Source organism: Scomber japonicus, chromosome 15, assembly GCF_027409825.1.
Source record: "Scomber japonicus isolate fScoJap1 chromosome 15, fScoJap1.pri, whole genome shotgun sequence".
Classification (NCBI taxonomy): Eukaryota; Metazoa; Chordata; class Actinopteri; order Scombriformes; family Scombridae; genus Scomber; species Scomber japonicus.
The window spans coordinates 9,237,591-9,255,122 of NC_070592.1; the positions used below are offsets into that span (position 1 = coordinate 9,237,591).

General features: G+C 36.7%; 1 protein-coding gene across 2 annotated transcripts; it reads right to left on the reverse strand.

Moving 5' to 3' along the window:
* Positions 1-6,424: 6,424 nt before the first annotated feature.
* Positions 6,425-14,528, reverse strand: csnk2b (casein kinase 2, beta polypeptide). Of its 2 annotated transcripts, XM_053334574.1 has the most exons (8): positions 14,412-14,528; positions 13,735-13,816; positions 12,298-12,400; positions 11,270-11,385; positions 10,348-10,423; positions 9,650-9,839; positions 8,740-8,854; positions 6,425-8,526 (listed from the first exon to the last, which is right to left on the reverse strand). In XM_053334574.1, the coding sequence occupies exons 2-7, from the start codon at positions 13,804-13,806 to the stop codon at positions 8,764-8,766; spliced, it is 648 nt and encodes a 215-aa protein (XP_053190549.1). In that variant the 5' UTR covers positions 13,807-13,816; positions 14,412-14,528; the 3' UTR covers positions 6,425-8,526; positions 8,740-8,763. The 2 variants fall into 2 exon arrangements, with proteins under 2 accessions (XP_053190549.1, XP_053190548.1); XM_053334573.1 differs by having other exon boundaries at positions 6,425-8,854.
* Between the last annotated feature and the right edge of the window lie 3,004 nt (positions 14,529-17,532).

Here is a 17,532-nt window from a genome sequence, read left to right on the forward strand (position 1 = left end):
TAAGTTTCAGATATAACTTTAAATGCATTTTCTATGTGAACCTATAGTGTGGATTTTGGCCCTCATCACTTACACTGAAAAAGTAAAAAGTAAAAACCTCTGCAAGTGTTCATACAGACACTTGAACATTTGTGAAAAGATGAGTTGATTCCACTAAATTCCTGGATGAAGTTTTGCAGTGTAGTCAGGAAAAGTATTTTAAGTTTTGGAGCTTTACTTGTACAACTCAGCAGTTTTAATACTGTGTTGTTTCCAGGCAGCTGAAATGATACCAAATACATTAAGTCCTTGTTATCCACTCTTCCTCGACTTAATCAGGACTATTTTTTAAAGACAAACCTCCCCAGGAATAAAAAGGAAAATGTAAAGAACTTCAAACTAAAATCAGCTCATGAAAAGACAGAGTTTATATTTATTGTTTCCCAGCAGCAACAACTTCCTGTCAAGTAAAACCACACATACAATCTCACTAATCTGAACAAATAACCACAACACCAAAATACTGATCTAGAGTTATCCTTAAATAACTCACTATCACTATCTTGAGCAAACTCTTCCTCTTCTTTTCAGATATCATTATGTAGCAAGTTTAAAGGCAGACAATATAATGCAATCATGTATCTGTGTGAAGCTCATAAAGCTCACATTCACTGAGAGAAAACCCATTATTATACCATCTAATACAAAAGCTTTAATGCAAACTAATAATTACTAAACATCTCTCAAGAAATAATGATCAAAGACGATTTATGAAACACTGTTATCACAAGATCCATCTATTAGCTGCTCTGGGGCTTTCCACTGTAGTCTCCAGTCTCCAAGTTTCCATTATTCGAGCACTTTGAGGCCACGTAGGCTTAAAGTCTGAGATTGAAAGTTGATTATTGTGCTTAAAAAACAGCCACTGCACATTTCTCTCTCTCTCCCACTAGACATTTGCAATTCTGACTCTATCACCACCTTTAAATCCCTCCTTAAAACACCTATTACGATTAACACATTCGGCCTCATGTTGATTATGAAATCACATTCACGTCAAGTTCGGCACAGTTTTTGGGGGGTTTAAATATTTATTTTACAAACTTAACATTATACATTCTCTGGTTTGATGATTTTACGATGTTTGATACACTGTTTTTTCATTTTTCGTGTATTATTACTTCATCCGGTGCTGTGAGGATAACTGTGAGGGAAATTGCTTTTAATTCTTAACTCGCTGTAGTTTTTTTGTATGCAGGTGAAATTGTACTTGGGTTGTTGTTTGTTTTGCTCTCCATAAATTTGCAAAAGCTCATACATGTACATACACGCTTACACCCACACACGTTATAACCACAGAGCCATCTCTATGTCTGGTTCTTTTGGGTTTTCTTGTTTATCCGACTATTTGCTTATGACATTTTGGACACCTCTTACCTAATTTGCACACACACACACACACTTCTTTTCTATTTTCTTTTTCTATTTTTGTCTTTATTTTCTCACTTCCCCTAGATAAATTTAGACAAGCTGTGCTAAGCCCCCATCTCCTCCTACAGTTGAACCAGAGCGTTATTCAGCCCGCCCTACTCTCCTGCTCCACCTGCTTCTTTAATATGTGATCCGTTACCAACTAGGCCAAACCAACATGCCTCTGCAAAGATAATTGGTCTCTACACACCCAACCTCACAGAACTGAACTATGAAACCACTGCATGCATTTCAATCTGAGAGGCAGAAGACATCACACACCCTCAAAATCACCCTAATGCCCTGCAGGCGCTGGTGCAGAGCGTTCATGTGCAGAAGGTCTTGTGGGATTGTGAGCTGCTGTCTTTCACCTTATCTTGTAATGGTTGTAGTGCAGTTATATGACAAGGGAAACTCTATCTGCTGAGGAGGATTTTGTGATATCATTGAAAGCTCCAGGTTAGTTACTAAAAGGACCCTGTTGTGAGCTTTATACTGTATGTTTTCTAGGGTCAAAAATAAACTTAAAAATAAAAATGTGTCTCCCTTTGATTTTAAATTGAAAATTAAACTCTAATCAAATAATCTATTTGTGGATCAGACAAAATTTGATTAATCTTTAGCCTTAGTTTCTTAAATGTGATTATTTTGTCTTATCTGATCATAAACTGACTGATTGTTAGAAAAAAAGCAACTTCATTTGGGCTTTAGGACATCATAAAGGTCAATTTCCACAATTCTATGACACATTTTAGTCCAATTGATTCTCAGGTCTGCAGGTCAATTAGTAATGAAAATACTCATACATTGAAGCTCTAATGAGAAGTGATTCATTTATTCCAAGGTTAGCTCAAAAAGCTAATTTGTAATCATAATCCTCACCAATTAAAAACTGACAAATGACAAAAAAAGCTTTGGTATAAATTGTAATGAACAAAATGATGTGGGAAATGCATCACAACACTTTATTCTAACAATCTTAAACCAACTACACAGTCAGACCAGTATAAAAAACTCGGCTCTGGTGTTGTTTTCATCATATTAAGCCTGTTTTTACAGACTTTGGGTTCCTCTAGATGATTGTTTCTCTCACATAAAAACACAGATTATAAAGTTTATCTTCATCTCAACACAATAACACAACACAACACAATCCCAAACATTCAACCTCAATGATAAAAATCAAAATGTGGTTTGGGATCAAAACATTGAGTGACGTTTACCACACATTCAGCCTTCAGAATTCACAGATTTGTAACACTGATGCAAAACGCTGTGTGTGTGTGTGTGTGTGTGTGTGTGTGTGTGTGTGTGTGTGTGTGTGTGTGTGTGTGTGTGTGTGTGTGTGTGTGTGTGTGTGTGTGTGGGTCTCCCTGGAGCCAGACTAACTGACGTAATAACAACATGTTGAAACAGCCTGGAGAACAAGTCCAAATTAATACATACAAACACTCCTTATGTGTTTTAAGACCAAACTGAGAAGGTTACAGTTTCAGTCTGTGCTTGATAGATGTGACTCTGTGATGATTCAGCGAACTGAGCAAACTGAGCCTTAATTCAAAGAGCAACTTTGGATAAGTTAACAAGTCTGGTCTCGCCCCGTGTGTGTCTAAGTGCTTTTTTTTACGTCCCTGTTTCTCTTCAAATGTTTGCAAGCAATCCTTAGAAAGAGAGGACAAAAAAGCGAGTGACTGACAAATGGAGTCACGGGTGAATCAATTACCACAATGTTCACAGTTTATTTGTCCACACAAGTCACAATGGCAGGCGTTTGTTGTCTCTGTTTGAGCCTTTTTTTTCAAATAATTATCTCTGCTTGTGACTTTATTTTTAAAAAAAACAGCTGGCACATGATTTCCTGCTGGACAGAGAGGAGAAGTTATGAAACGGCGTCTTCAGAAGTCGTCGTTTTGAAATACTTCGCTGAGAGGGAGGCTGCTCGAGGCCCCTGGTGAAAATGCCACTATTGTTTTTTCGCACACAGACGCTCGGTGTTTCTCAACTCGTCACTTTGGAAAGAGGGCGTGTGGGAGCACAGAGCTGCCCAAACTAATCCTTATTCCAAGAGTCACAGCAATGACAGCTAAGTCAACGGAGACAGTCCAAATAGTGACAAAGGAGAGTGAGAAAAGAAAGGGGAGTTTAGATATTAAAACTCGAGAGGTAAAGTTCTCCAGACTTTTAGCTTCAGCTTGTCAAGTTTGATGAAGACAGATATTCTATCACTAATACACACAATGGGGCTTAAAAGTTTGTGAAAGCTTTAGAATTTGCTCCATTTCTTCATAAATACGACCTCAAATGTGATCAGATTTCCATGCAAGCCTTAAAACTAGATAAAGAGAAATCAATTAAACAAATGAAACCTTAACATTTGTTCATTTTATTTGAGGAAAATGATCCAAAAAGTATGTGAACCTTAAGGATGATCAATTCATTCGAAGGGGTATTTAGAGTTGGGTGTTTCCAATCAATGGGATGACAATGACACATGTTTGTGGAAGTGAGTCACGGCTCGAATGAAGCAGATTTCTAAGTAGTTTAGAAGAGAAGTTTCTGTAAAGGGTTATAAAACCTTTTCTAAAGAGTTTGGACTCCGCCAGTCGACTGTCAGGCAGCTCATGTACAAATGGAAGACATCCAACACCATTGTTTCCCTCCCTGGGAGAGGTCGACCAACAAAGATCACACCCAGAACAGCTGTGTGATATAGTCCGGGAGGCCACAGGGGACATTGGTGGGTAATTTCTAGGAAACTAAAAGCCTTTCTTGGAGTGATTACAGTCAAGGTTCAAGAGTTAGCCATCAAGAGAAACATTGAACATCAATGGTGTGCGCAGCAGAAAAGCAAAGAGAAGACAAACACTGTCCAAAAAGACGTTTGGTACACATCTACAGTTTGCTGAAGACCACATGGGTAAGCCAGAGGGCTGTTGGAAAAATGTTCTGTGGACCGAATCGAACCTTTCGGCTTGAATGAGAAATGTTTTCTTTGGAGACGATCAAACGCTGCATTCAAACATAAGAACGTCTCATCCCATCTGTTAAACATGGCTGTGGCAGTATCATGGTTTGGGAAAGTAATGTGGTAGACTCGCACATCTGGAACAAAAAACTTTAAAACCAGGTGCTGGACCAAAACAACCAAATCTGTAAAAGAGAGAAGAAAGTCTGATCAATATAGCTCCGAATGCAGATGTTGTTTCAAAGGGACATCAGGAGAGCGAGGGTTCGAGCCTCTTCAGGCACAATGTTTGCAGACTTTCTTCTCTCTTTTTACAGTATCGTGGTTTTGGACCTGCATGCTCTTGTTGCATCTGGACCAAGACGACCTAGCGAGTTCTGAGTTGTATCAGAAGATTTAACAGGAAAATTTCAAAGCATCCACCCGTGAACTGAAGCTCCACAGAGCGAAACGAGAGTCACGCAGTTAAGACAACAGCTATAAACGCACAAGTCGCTCTACCGAAGAATGATTAAAGCAGGAGAGGAAAGTTCATGTTCTGGAGCAGCCAAGTCAAAAATCCTGACTGTAGAAGGACCTGAAGTGGGCAGTTCATGCAAAAAAGACCACCAAGATCCCCGAATTCAGACTGTTCTGTAAAGAGGAAGGGGGTAAAGCCTGAATAGTTATCAGAAATGTCTGGTTTAAGTCATTATTGTGACTATTATTATGGTTTATTTAATAGGGACAGATACAATATACATAGACAGACTAAAACAACTGTCCTATGCCATTATCACTGGTACAAAAAGGGGTCACACCCAATTACTGAAACACACAGATATGTTAAGATTGGATCATTTTGCTCAAATGAGTTTAATATCTTTGTCTTATGTGTTTAATTGGGTTCCTTTTGATCTAGTTTTAGGACTTATCTAAAAATCTGATCACATTTTTTTAATAGGATTGTTTGTTCTTGTGTGTGTTCTCAATTTGTGGTTGGCATATTTCCTTTAATATTTCTATCTATATAGGCCACAAAATAAAATCATCCAGAGGAAAAATAGTCTAATATTCCCCTTTCTGGGTGTGGCAAAACAGAGGCTGAACATTTCACATGACTTATAAAGAGCTGAAGTGACAAATTTATAACTTGGGAGCTGCTTTATTGTCACACACACATACCTTTTAATTATACGAAGATGATTTACTCTCCTATAAAATCTAAAGAGACAAAGCTTAAATAAACAAATAGAGGATTCCTCTTCACCAAAAGTTTGTTACCAAAACAAGTAGAAGCGGAGAAGGGCTGGTCTCGGAGCTGCGGTCTGAGGTTATCCTGAGTCATTATGAAGGAACCTCCTCTTCTTCTTCTTCTTTCTCCTTTCTAAATGGGAGTACTCTGGAAAATCTGAAGACCAGCTCAGCCCTGCCAGTCAATTTCATGCCAAAGACAGCTGGACCGAGCAAAGAAGAGGAAAAACAGCTTTTATGAGTCATACCATAGTTTCTCAAGGTGGTTTTTAAGGAGGGCGTCGCACTAATTTACTGCATATTTCTTAAATTAAGGATGCATTTTGCTCACTTTTTTAAAAAAAACACACATACATCAAAAGTGAATTAAAAGATAATTGCAAAAGCCTGACTGGGATCTTGTGATCTGTGTGAACTTGTATGGTGTTTATTATTTTGCCCACCACCACCACCAATGCTGCCGTTACTCAGTATCATGTGAAATGCCACTGCAGCCACACCCAGAAAGCCAGACAAACCCAACTCTTCTTCCCTTCTGTCACCACAAGAGATCATCCTACAAGCTTAAGAAAAACAAACCATACACACAAGAGGAATGCAGTGATATTTTATGTAATGTGAGCTTTCCTGTGTTTAAGATTTGGAATTAAACTGCTTCAAATAGTAGTTAAAAATATAGAAAATTAAGCTTTTCGCAAGGAAGAGCTCTGCTGACACCTGGTGGTAAGAAAGTGGTGCTGCAGCCATACAAGAAGAATAAAAATTACAAGCAAGGTATGAAAAGAAAATAGAAGTTTATTGAGATTTCTGAATCCTGCTCACCCTTCCACAGTAGCAGAAAGACAACGACAGCAACAACACGACGGACATACATTAGTTTAAAATCTGGACACATAAATACCGATTCTCTTGTATCATGAAATCCAAAAAAAAAACAAGAAAAACAAAAAACTATTTCCAATCACACAAACTCAAAAGTAAGACAGGAGAGAGGGAGTGAAGGGAGGGAGGACTTTCGTGTATCTGTGTAATCTGGTCCCCCCTCCGATGCTTTCAGAAACAAAAAACGAGCGGCTGGTGGTCTGTTTTTTTTTTCTCTAAACCTGAACATAAATATAATGAGACTGTGCGGCGGAGAGAAGACACCGGTAGAATCAGTGCAGTGGTGGAGTGAGCCAAAAGGATTCAGATTGTCTAAATTCCTCTTTCTCTTGAGTCTCCTCCTTGATCTTTAAAATTTAAAAACGAACAGCTTCACGTTTTTGGGGGAAATACGCTTAAAAGAGTTTAAGATGAGAAGACTTAACTATAAAGCTCACTTAGCTTAGCATAAACACTAGAAACAAAGGGAAACTACTAGCCTGGTTCTGTCTAAAGTAGGGATGCGACTAACGATCATTTTCATTATCGATTAAGCTATAAAATGTCAAAAATGGTGAAAAATGGTGATCAATGTTTCCCAAAGCTCAGAATACAAGCCATAATGTCTGAATTCACATATAAGAAGCTGAAATCTGATATTTGCTTTTATTTCCTTAAAAAATTACTCAAAAGGATTAATCGATGATCAAAATAATTGCAGTTTAATTGCCTGTCAATCGATCCAAATCTAACACCTCTAATCAACACATTATACCTCATCTGTTTAATCTGTAAAAGAGATTAAGAGCTTAAATGAAAAAAAATGAGAAGTTTCGTGGTGTTTGGGGAAGTTTAATGTGCCAAACTACTTCTTGACTCGGACTCTGTAACTTCCCGAAGTATTAAAGTAAACTCCTGTAACACCACAACTCGTTCATTTTATATAGGTCAGTTTTTGTACGGATTAAACAAAGACTAAACATGTCCCATTAGTGGATTTTAGAGGTGCTATTAGGTGGATTTTATTACCTGTGAACAAAGCCAGGCTAACTGTTCCCAATCTTTAGCTTCATACTTCCCCTCAGACATTGAGTGGTGTTAATCTTTTTCTCTTAACTCGCCGCCATGAAGCAAATATAAGCGCATTTCCCAAAAACGATTCCTTTTATGAGAGATGAAGTAACGAGGGGAAGGTGTGGTGTGGCTGCTGCTGCAGAGGGGTCTCGGTTGGAGGGAGGAAGGGGTTGAGCAGGTGGGGGTTTTGGGGGGGGTTTATATTCTCACTTGGGGTACCTTTACATACAGTTGTTTGACACGCGCACAGACAGCTGGAGAAACGACACGGGCTTGATTACAATTGTCTGAACCAGAAGAAGAAGAGGTTCATGTTAAGTTTTTGACCTATTATTATTTTCTAAAAAACAGCAGAAGTAAATGAAGACTCTCTGAGAAACAATCACACCATCTGGGTGTTTTTCGCTGCATCTTAAGGCAAAATTTAAACAGAATGCTTTGCGTAACAACACCACAAAACATCAGACAAAAAAAAAAGAAAAGAAAAAGAAAAACAGCAATCAAATTATTCTTTTTTTCTTCTTTCTTTTTTTTTTTTTTTTAACAAATGAGCGATACAGAAAAACACCCGTCCAAACTGTCTCTGCGAGTGCCAGCCTGAGTGTACATGCACTGGGGTGGGTGGAGGTGTGAAAGTTGGGGGGGCTAACGGGGAGAGGAGGCAGGCTTCCAATGACGGAGGGTTTACCACCACTCTTTACCAAACTGTGCCAAATACAGAAAAAAACAACATTGCACTTTTTTTTTTTAAGCTTTCTCTCATCTGTCGCCCAACGATTGGATCATTTCCTCATCAGCGTGCTCGTTAAGCGGCAGCTCCTGTGTGTTTCCTCACCTCCTGTTTTTGGCACTGATGAGTTTGGTAAGGTACGTGCATGGAATCCCACGTGTGTGTGGTTGCATGTGTGTGTGTGTGTGTGCGCGCTGAAGATCATGGCTGTACGTTCTTGTGTCTCACTCACACTCAAAAATCTTTACACTTTTGTTATTTTCATTTTGTCTTAAACTAAACCAAAATAATACAGTCCTCAGGTTGGGGAGGGGACATCTGAAGAGCTTTGTAGAATGCAGGTGACCTCTCCCCATTTCTGACAATTATTCTTTCCTGTTTTCTCTCTCTCTCTACAAATCCATCCATAGTCCTCTTCCTGGTCTTCTTCTTGTGTTCATCATCTGTCTTTCTAGCGGATGGCCTTGACGGGGCTCTTGAAGCTGGAGGCCGCTTGCAGCTGCAGCTGGTAAGCCATGGGGTGGATCTTGAACCCATACAACCTGGAGAAGGAAAGAAGACAGAAACAAACACCTGAGCCTTTTTGAAGGAGTAACACGTGATGTAAAATACTTCTTGCAACTTAACCTTCAAATACAAGTAACTACATGCGGTCTGACCGGTCTTTACTTTCTGTTGTTTGTTGCTTTATTACTTTATTACTTTCATGCTTACATTGAGCTGCTGGAAACCTACATTTCCCATTGGGATTAATAAAGTGACTATCTGAAATTGATGAGGCATTGGCGCTGTGTTCCTTATTGTATTTGCTTTTAGGGAGAGAGCAGTGAAGTGTGATCTGATCTTCTGTAATTCTTCCTGTCACAACGTAATAAAACTAGATGCTTGTGACAAATAAAATACACTGAGTGTCTTAAATCTTACATACTGTTCATAGTATCACCTCATAATTAGCCCCTATATATAATCTCTGAACTACAAATCATTAACTAATACCTCATCAGTTCTTAATAAATTGGTGATGAATCGTTAATGATGCTATCAGAGAGCAAATAAGAGTTTATATTAAATGTGAGTAAACAGTATTTTAGCCTAACACTGATGACTGACACTGGGGCTGATCACAATATTTAGGTCGACTTATCGTACAATAACGTAACAATCAACATCATCCTGTCTACATATCGACTTAGTGTATGATACATGGACATGGGATAGATGTCGCTATCGGGAAATAAAATGAGATTTGGGTCAGATCACCCAGCTCTACTTGAAACAGAGCAGGAAAACAAACGCAGCGACACAATCCACCTTTGAGCTCGACATGCCGCACTAACCTCGGGACAAACTGATTGGCGGGCCTCTTGGGCCTGTACTCAGGGTGAACCATGAAGAGCATGTGGGGGAAACCAGTGCCGAAGTAGGCTCCATCTGTGTGGTGGTGCCTGGAGGACTTGGGTGTGTAGACATCCATGCACTTGGGGCAGTACAGCTTCACCATGGCCTCTCCAGGGATGTCTGACAGGCCTGCGGAGGACGAGAAAGTTATTGAACATACATCACATCTGTCACTGCTATAGGAATGACAGCCTTCTTTCCATAGTGGTTTATTCTCCATGTAAATTTAAATTTGAATAGAAAATAACAGCATGTTATGAGGGTCTGTCCACGGTGGACTGATTAATGGACATGGTTGTTTTATAGTTCTTACACCTGGTCATCCATGGTCAGATGTGGGAGATTTCTTTGGACTTATACAAATTACACTACACCCTCACTGTCGTGTTATTGTTGTGTTTTTACATATGCAAAGCCGAGAAGAGACTGCTGCTAAAATTCCTGAAAATTCTCTCTTTGATTCTTTGCATTAATAAAACTTCATGCAAAACATTTAGACAGTGACACTGATACATACTGAAAAGATCAAAGATAAGTATCACTTGTAGTACATACAGTATACAGTATAAAAAAATAACTTTATAAATACATCAACACGTTACGGATGAAATGATATGCATTCTGTCTTTTTACTCACCAATAGGAAGCATCGGCTGATTCTCACAATACACTCGGGGACAATAGCCAAAGTCTCCCTGCTGATATTTCTCCAACTACGAGGAAGAAAAGAGATTTAATGAGTAAATAATAATAACAATAACATTAACAATGATAATAATACACGTTTTTAAATACACTGCTTTGTTTTTGAAAGTCTTCTGCTTACTGACACTTAATCTTTAAAAATCTTCAATTTTAAGTAAAGCCGCTACTAACAATTATTTTACGATTAAATGATTTTGTTTACTATCACATATGAATAAACAATACAGCAAATATTCACATCGCAGAAGCTGGGAACAGAGAATTTTGATTCCCCCCCCCCCTAAAAGAAAAGACTTTTAAACAATTATCTAAAGAGTTGGCAACTAATCCTCATCCGTCAACAAATGAATGAATCATTGCGCAGCTCTAATTTCAAGGATCATTTCTCTGCAGTTGATTTTAAATGTGAATATTAACCATTAAAGATGGTTAAACAATCCAATATGAACTACATCCCAAATTACTGCTTTAAGAACCATTAACAGAGAGGAGCCACTGAACTCTGAAACTCCGTTTCTAGTTCGTCTACCTCCTCTTTAAACGTCACCTTGACCACAAAGCATCAATTTAACAAAACCCTGTGATGTGTTAGAGGTACAGCGCTACTTAAGTGTGAGTCTGAGTAAATAATTATTGAAATAACAGCTTAAAAAGGTGTTTTTATTTCCTGCATAAAAACCCATTACTGAATATATTAAATGAGCCTTTCTTCCTGTTATACTGCATCAGGATTCAACTGTAATGTTAAACCTCCTCAAGAGAAAACCGGTGATGGAAAAACAGCGTCTCTAATGCAGACAGCAGCAGCGGTGGTGGTGGTGATGGTGATTTTGACTGACGCAGCAGGAGCCTACCATCTGTGCGATGCCTCGGTTGGTGAGGATGTAACGTGCGTGGATGAGACCGTACAGCATCTCGGCCGCCTGCTCGATCAGGTCGCTCTGGTTGGGATTGTCCTCCAGCTCCTCGTCTGAAAAACACAAGATATTTTTTTGTCAACATGACGGAAAACACCAGAAACTCAACAGAGAGATATCCTCCTTTTTTAGAATATATTCAAGAATAAAGACATGACGTTTTTTAAAGTGTGACACATCAATGAATCCTTGAAAAAAAAGGGCACAAAACAAAGACGACAGACGTTCTGAAGAAGCCTGGAGAGGACTTTCAGAAATCTGCTCTGCTGTCTGTTGTTTGTGATCTAAGAGAGGAGAGACGAAGCCCGCTGAGAAGAAGGGCAGACTAACCTTAAAATTAAAAGTATGCTGAAATCACATGACCCGCTTCTGTCTGGTTTATTCTATTCATACACGTTAAGATAATAAAACTAAAATATATAAAAAAGGCAGCAAAACATAACAAAATAGAAATGACAGCAAACTGTAGATACACAACTAAATAATGACCATTAAATGTTGGGATGAAGTAAGGAACTACCTCTTACCCCTTTTTAAACTAACTATGGAAAAAAAAGCCACAAAAAATATCAAAAAACAACAAAAGAGAATAAAAGAAAACTAGAAAAAAGACAAATATAACAAACAACCAAGACAAATGATATTTTTAAATATTTCTTTATACTTATTTAATGTTCTCCATGTTTTCATTTATTCAGTGCAGCTCTATAGATTAAATCAGATAGCTGTGATACAATGAAGTTTTGCATTTGTCCTCACCAACTGTTTATATTTATTAGTTTTCATGTTTATAAGTTTTTAAAACAACTGAGCAGCAGATGTAAAAGTCAGGAGCAGTAATGATGAACACCTGCAGCTCCTTTAATGATAACTTTTTATTTGTTCTGCACATTAAAAAATGATGAAGAAGAACATTTAAGATGGTGATCAGAGTTTAACTCATTTTAATAATGTGACAAACAGACCTGGTTCGAGGTCCAAGATCATGTCGAGGGCCTGACGGTAGTGGGGAACCTGCTCGTTGAGCCCCGTCAGGTTGAACTTGTCCTGGATATAGTCTTCATCCACCTGAGAGAGAGAGAGAGAGGGGGGGGAGAAATCAGATGAGAAATAAACTGGATTATTGTAATTATTTGGTTTGTTTTCACTCTTATGTGGTAATATCATTTTCTGTAATATTGTGGAATTCTAACTTTTTATTTTTCAGGTGGGAGTTGTTCAATAAGCCCATTCAGGTCATTTTTGTGTCAATTTTAACAAAAAAAAAGAAAAGAAAGTAAGGTCATTAAATTAAGGATGCTGCAGGCTGGCTTTCTTTGATTTTACATTATTTGTATTAACTTACTTGGAGGAAACTCTCTATCTGAATTAAATAATGTATTTTGTTACTTTACAGCCACCTGACACTGATTTTTCTCCGCTTATAGGTCGTTCAACATTTTTTTGTCAGCCGTTTTATGAACAGATCTGTGCATGAAAGGTCTGAATTATGTGAAATAAGACCATGATATACAGTATACAGTTAACGTGAGTTATTTTGATAATTGATAAATAATTTGGACTCATTCTCTAAAAAAAAGAAAGTTAAATAATCTTTCTCTCTACTCTGTTTCCAGCCTCTCAAATATGAATATCAGGTTTCTATCATAGTGAAACAGTCCACTACTCCAATATCTTTGAGTTGTGGAAAAAAAGACTTTAAAAAGGATGTCATCTTGAGCTTTAGAGGACAGTGATGTTCATTTTGTAGACAAAACAATGGAGAGATTAACTGATAATGAAAATAAGCACAAGCTGCAGCACTATTGTACCTTGTGTGTTTACTTAAAATAACTAAGATGTTTATAAAGAGTATAACACTCTGCTACACTTATAACTTAATTTTGATAAATTTCTACCTTGATGAAAACAGTTCATTCACATAAACAGGGCTGCAAACAGCGACTACTTTCATTATCGATTCATCTGATAATTGTATTCTCAAATAATTGTTTAGTCATTTGTGGTATTAAATGTGAGAAAATGGTATTAAAGAAATGTAGTGCAAGCAACTACTATTTTCATTATCAGTTAATCTGTCCATCATTTTCTCAATTAATCAATGAGTTATTTGTAGTATTGAATGTGAAAAAATTGTAAGAATGTAGATATTTAGATATTTGTTTCCTCAAATATCTAAATATCTATGTATATTTTTGACCACAGGAATCAGAAAATATACATTATTCACAGCTGGAAACAGATCATTTGAGTACTTTCTCTTAAAGATGAGGATTAATCAGTTTTCAACATAGCTGACAATTAACTTTCTGCTGATTAATGAATCTATAAATTAAAATAATCGCTGCATTCCTGGACATTAAAGAGGGATTAAAAATACAGGAGATTAAAACAAAACTCACCTCACAAAAAAATTCATTCCCCCTCAGACCACAAAACCAGGAGATCCATGACACTTCCTCTGAACTGCTCATCTCTGAAGACCTTTAAAAAAAAAAAGAGAAAAAGAGATAGAAACATGACAAAAATAAAATAAACACTCTTATTCTGAAAAGCAACTCCTGACCTCAGATTCAACATTACTGCAGATGATTAGATTTTACCATAATATCTATAATAAATACACTATCAGTGAGGCAGTTGCCAAATCTGATATCGTGCAAGAATAATACACTATCAATACAAGTATAATTTGTCTGTTTAAAGGAATAATTCAGTTAATTTAGTGACCGGTGTGATTAAAGCTAAGCTAACTCGCTAGCATCCTTATCATCTAAACATTATATTTTTTCAATTTCCAGCTACATTACAAAACAAACATAATTGTAAGTAACTAAAACTTGTGTTATCCGATCTTTAAATGTATTATGAAGTTTTAACACGACGATAAAAAGTGTTTGTTATAGCTCGTTTTAAGCTACTAGCGGCTAGCATGAGATCCAAGATGGCGGCTGGTCAGAAAGCAGAGAGCAGGCCTCATGAAGAAGATCAGCTCCGTGAAACAGAGAGAGAAAGGTCTGCGTTTTAAAAAGTCTCACTATTAGTTAGATGAGTATGGCTTTTTTTAGCCCAAGCTTACCCGGTGTTTATAACTTGTATCCTGCTGTAAGAATCCAGACAGATCAAAGTATATATATATGGATATGGTGTAAATAAGATGGACACCACCTCCCCGGTTCACCCTCTTTGGTTTCCGTCTCTTGGTTACTGTTTCCTCCGCTGCGTCGTCGCCTGGATGCGGCGTAAGAACGCCCACTGCTGCCGCCTAGTGTTCGGGTTGGGTATTACATATATATTTTAAAAAATGTTTAGATGTTTCAACTCGGTGATCAGGGTCAAATTTAACCTTTTAATTTATTTTTTTTTAAAATTTGATACCATAGTGTGGATTAGGGTAAATTTGACTAGTATCTATTGACATATATTTTTGGCTGCTTTGTATAAATAATATTTCTTTGCCATGAAACCAGTGTCCCAGATTACAAAATCTACAAATTCTGAAACGTTTGCGTTCAATATCCAAAAATTGTCTTCTGATTTAACAAGGAAACATCTTTCATAATGGTATTTGGTATTGGATTCATATGTAGATAGGGTAAACAAGTCAGACTTGCAAAAAAGTGTCCCACATAACCCTAACCCACATTTCTGCTAGGAGGACTTTTCATAATGTGATCCTGAATAAAACACATCATTTTTAAATGTTTGTGCAGCTGTTACAGCGTTTTGTAGAGGCACATTTGACCTGTGTTTATTTATTTTTTTAAATCAAAAAATCACCATTCAAATATGCTGTATTCTTCATCATTTATAAAATAATATAATGATTGTGGATTTGTCTTTTTTTCTCCATAAATAAATAAAATACACTCTTTATTAAGGTTTAATCAAACATTTATTAATGACTGATGGGGGAATTTATGAATGTGAATTGGTGTATAGACTAATCATGAGTCAGAATATGAACAGTATGTAAAGGGTTAAACCAAAGTCAGGTGTCTATTAAAGCTGAAATAGGTCATCCTGGCTGTAATCACATGTTCATACTGGCTGTTAAAAGATCCTCCTTCTTAAATATGCTTTCAATGGAAGTGATGGAGGACACAATCCAGTCATTATCTGCCAAAAAATACATTTAAAAGTTTATCTGAAGCTTATATGATGCTTCAGCAGTCTGAGTCTTATTAGCATCAAATTCCCTTTTCATGGTATACTGTTGAATAGTGTAATGTATATAAAAATGCTTGTTTTTATGAACTGATTGTACATTTTATTAATAAAATATGAAGAGAAAATGAGCATTAAGTTTAGCTGTGAAACAAATCACAAGCAAATGTAGTGGAGCAGAAGATGGAAAGTACAATTACCTCAAAACTGACTTCTCGCTGGTTGCTCCACTTCACTATTAATATTCATTATTAAATTCTACATTGAGTAAATATACTATAAGTATCTTTCCAACCACTAATAAATGATAATATATTCAAGCATATTACAAAGCTTTGGTTTTAAGATACTTATAATGCAGTTTGTGGCCACGTCACATCATTTCTTTTTAAATGTTAATAATCATATTTAATTGATGAAATAAAGATCATCATACATAAGTGTAACTCAATAATATTTAATAATAGCTGCTTTTTATTCCTGTATCCCACTGTGATACTGGATCATCATTTCTGTTGTGTCAAAATGCAGTGAAAAAAAAAGTAAAAAGATAAAATGAAATAATCTCAGAAGAACAAAGACGATGCAATTACATATTTTTTTTTCCATTAAATCAAAAGTTTATTATTTAACTTTGCCTTCTCTGTATAACTTTATTATAATAAGACACTTCTCTGCTTGTACATTGCTCCCTTGAACTAAAAATGGCAACATTTTGTTTGTGGGAATGTAAGTTGGGGTAGACAAAAAAAAAAAGAAGAAAAAAAATAAAACCTTAGATACATACCAATATACATACATGTGTGTATATTACGGTTCCATTAATAAAACCATAAATGCTTAAAAAAAAAAAAAAAAAAAAGAAGAAACAACCAAAGAAAGAACCCAGTTTGAACCACTCCAGGTACCTCGGTAATGCTGGAAACATAGTACAATCTTTGAGTAATTTATTTTTATTTTTTCTTGGAATACACGCTTGTTTTTTTCCTTTTTTTTCTTTTTTCTCTTTAACAATGGGTACATACAATAATGCGCACATCAACAGTAAAGAGTTTAAAGGAGGGATGAAGGACTCTTTGAGCCAGTGTGTGTGTTAAAGTGTGTGTACAGCTATCGATGTAGAAACCAGTTAACGACAGGCAAGGCAAGCTGCACCACGCATGGGGTGTGTATATGTATGTGTGTATTCATGCTTTCTTTCTTTTTTTTTTTTTTTTTAATTTCTTTTATTTTTTTTTTAGAAGTTATTGTGAGAAATAATTAAAAAAAAGAGTCCAACTTCACTTGCCTGCTTTAAGAGGATGAATGTTTAAATTACACAGAAAAAAGAAAACCCCTGCTTTTTCTTCACTTAGATGACGATGGTGATGATGATGATGATGAACGTATACACACACAGCTGAATGTATTTTTTAAATGTTTGGATGTATTTAAGAAAAAAAGGAAAAAATAACAGTAGAATTGTCTTTTTAATAATTATTGGTTAAATCAAGTGTGGGCAAACAAGGCAGAAAAAGGTCTTGCCGTTCATGTTAAAACCCCCCCCTCTTTTTTTTTCTGGTCCCTCCCCACCCACTCACCCCCTTTTTTTCCCCGAGTTTATAACACACACACACACACACACATTCACAACCAGAGAAAAATGCACACATGCTGCTACACACACACACACACAAATCATCAAATGCCCGCCTCACGACATCCCAGACAATCTTCAAACTGTTGTCAGTAAACGAACAAACCCCAACTTACAGCAGTGACAGAATTGATGCGGATGAGTTTATACACACACACACACACACACACACACACATATATATCTGAGTATGTGTGTGTGTATATATATTGATTTTAGTTCACCCATGGATGTTTTTCTTCTCCTCCTCCAGTCATTTTTCAAGCCATGTGCCATTTCGTGTCTTTTTTTTTTTTTTTTTTTGTCTTTTCTTTTTTTGTAATGCGTGTGATACAAACTATGTTTTACAAGTGTTATTTTTTACATCGATCCAAATATTTCCTGAACGCTCCAGGTC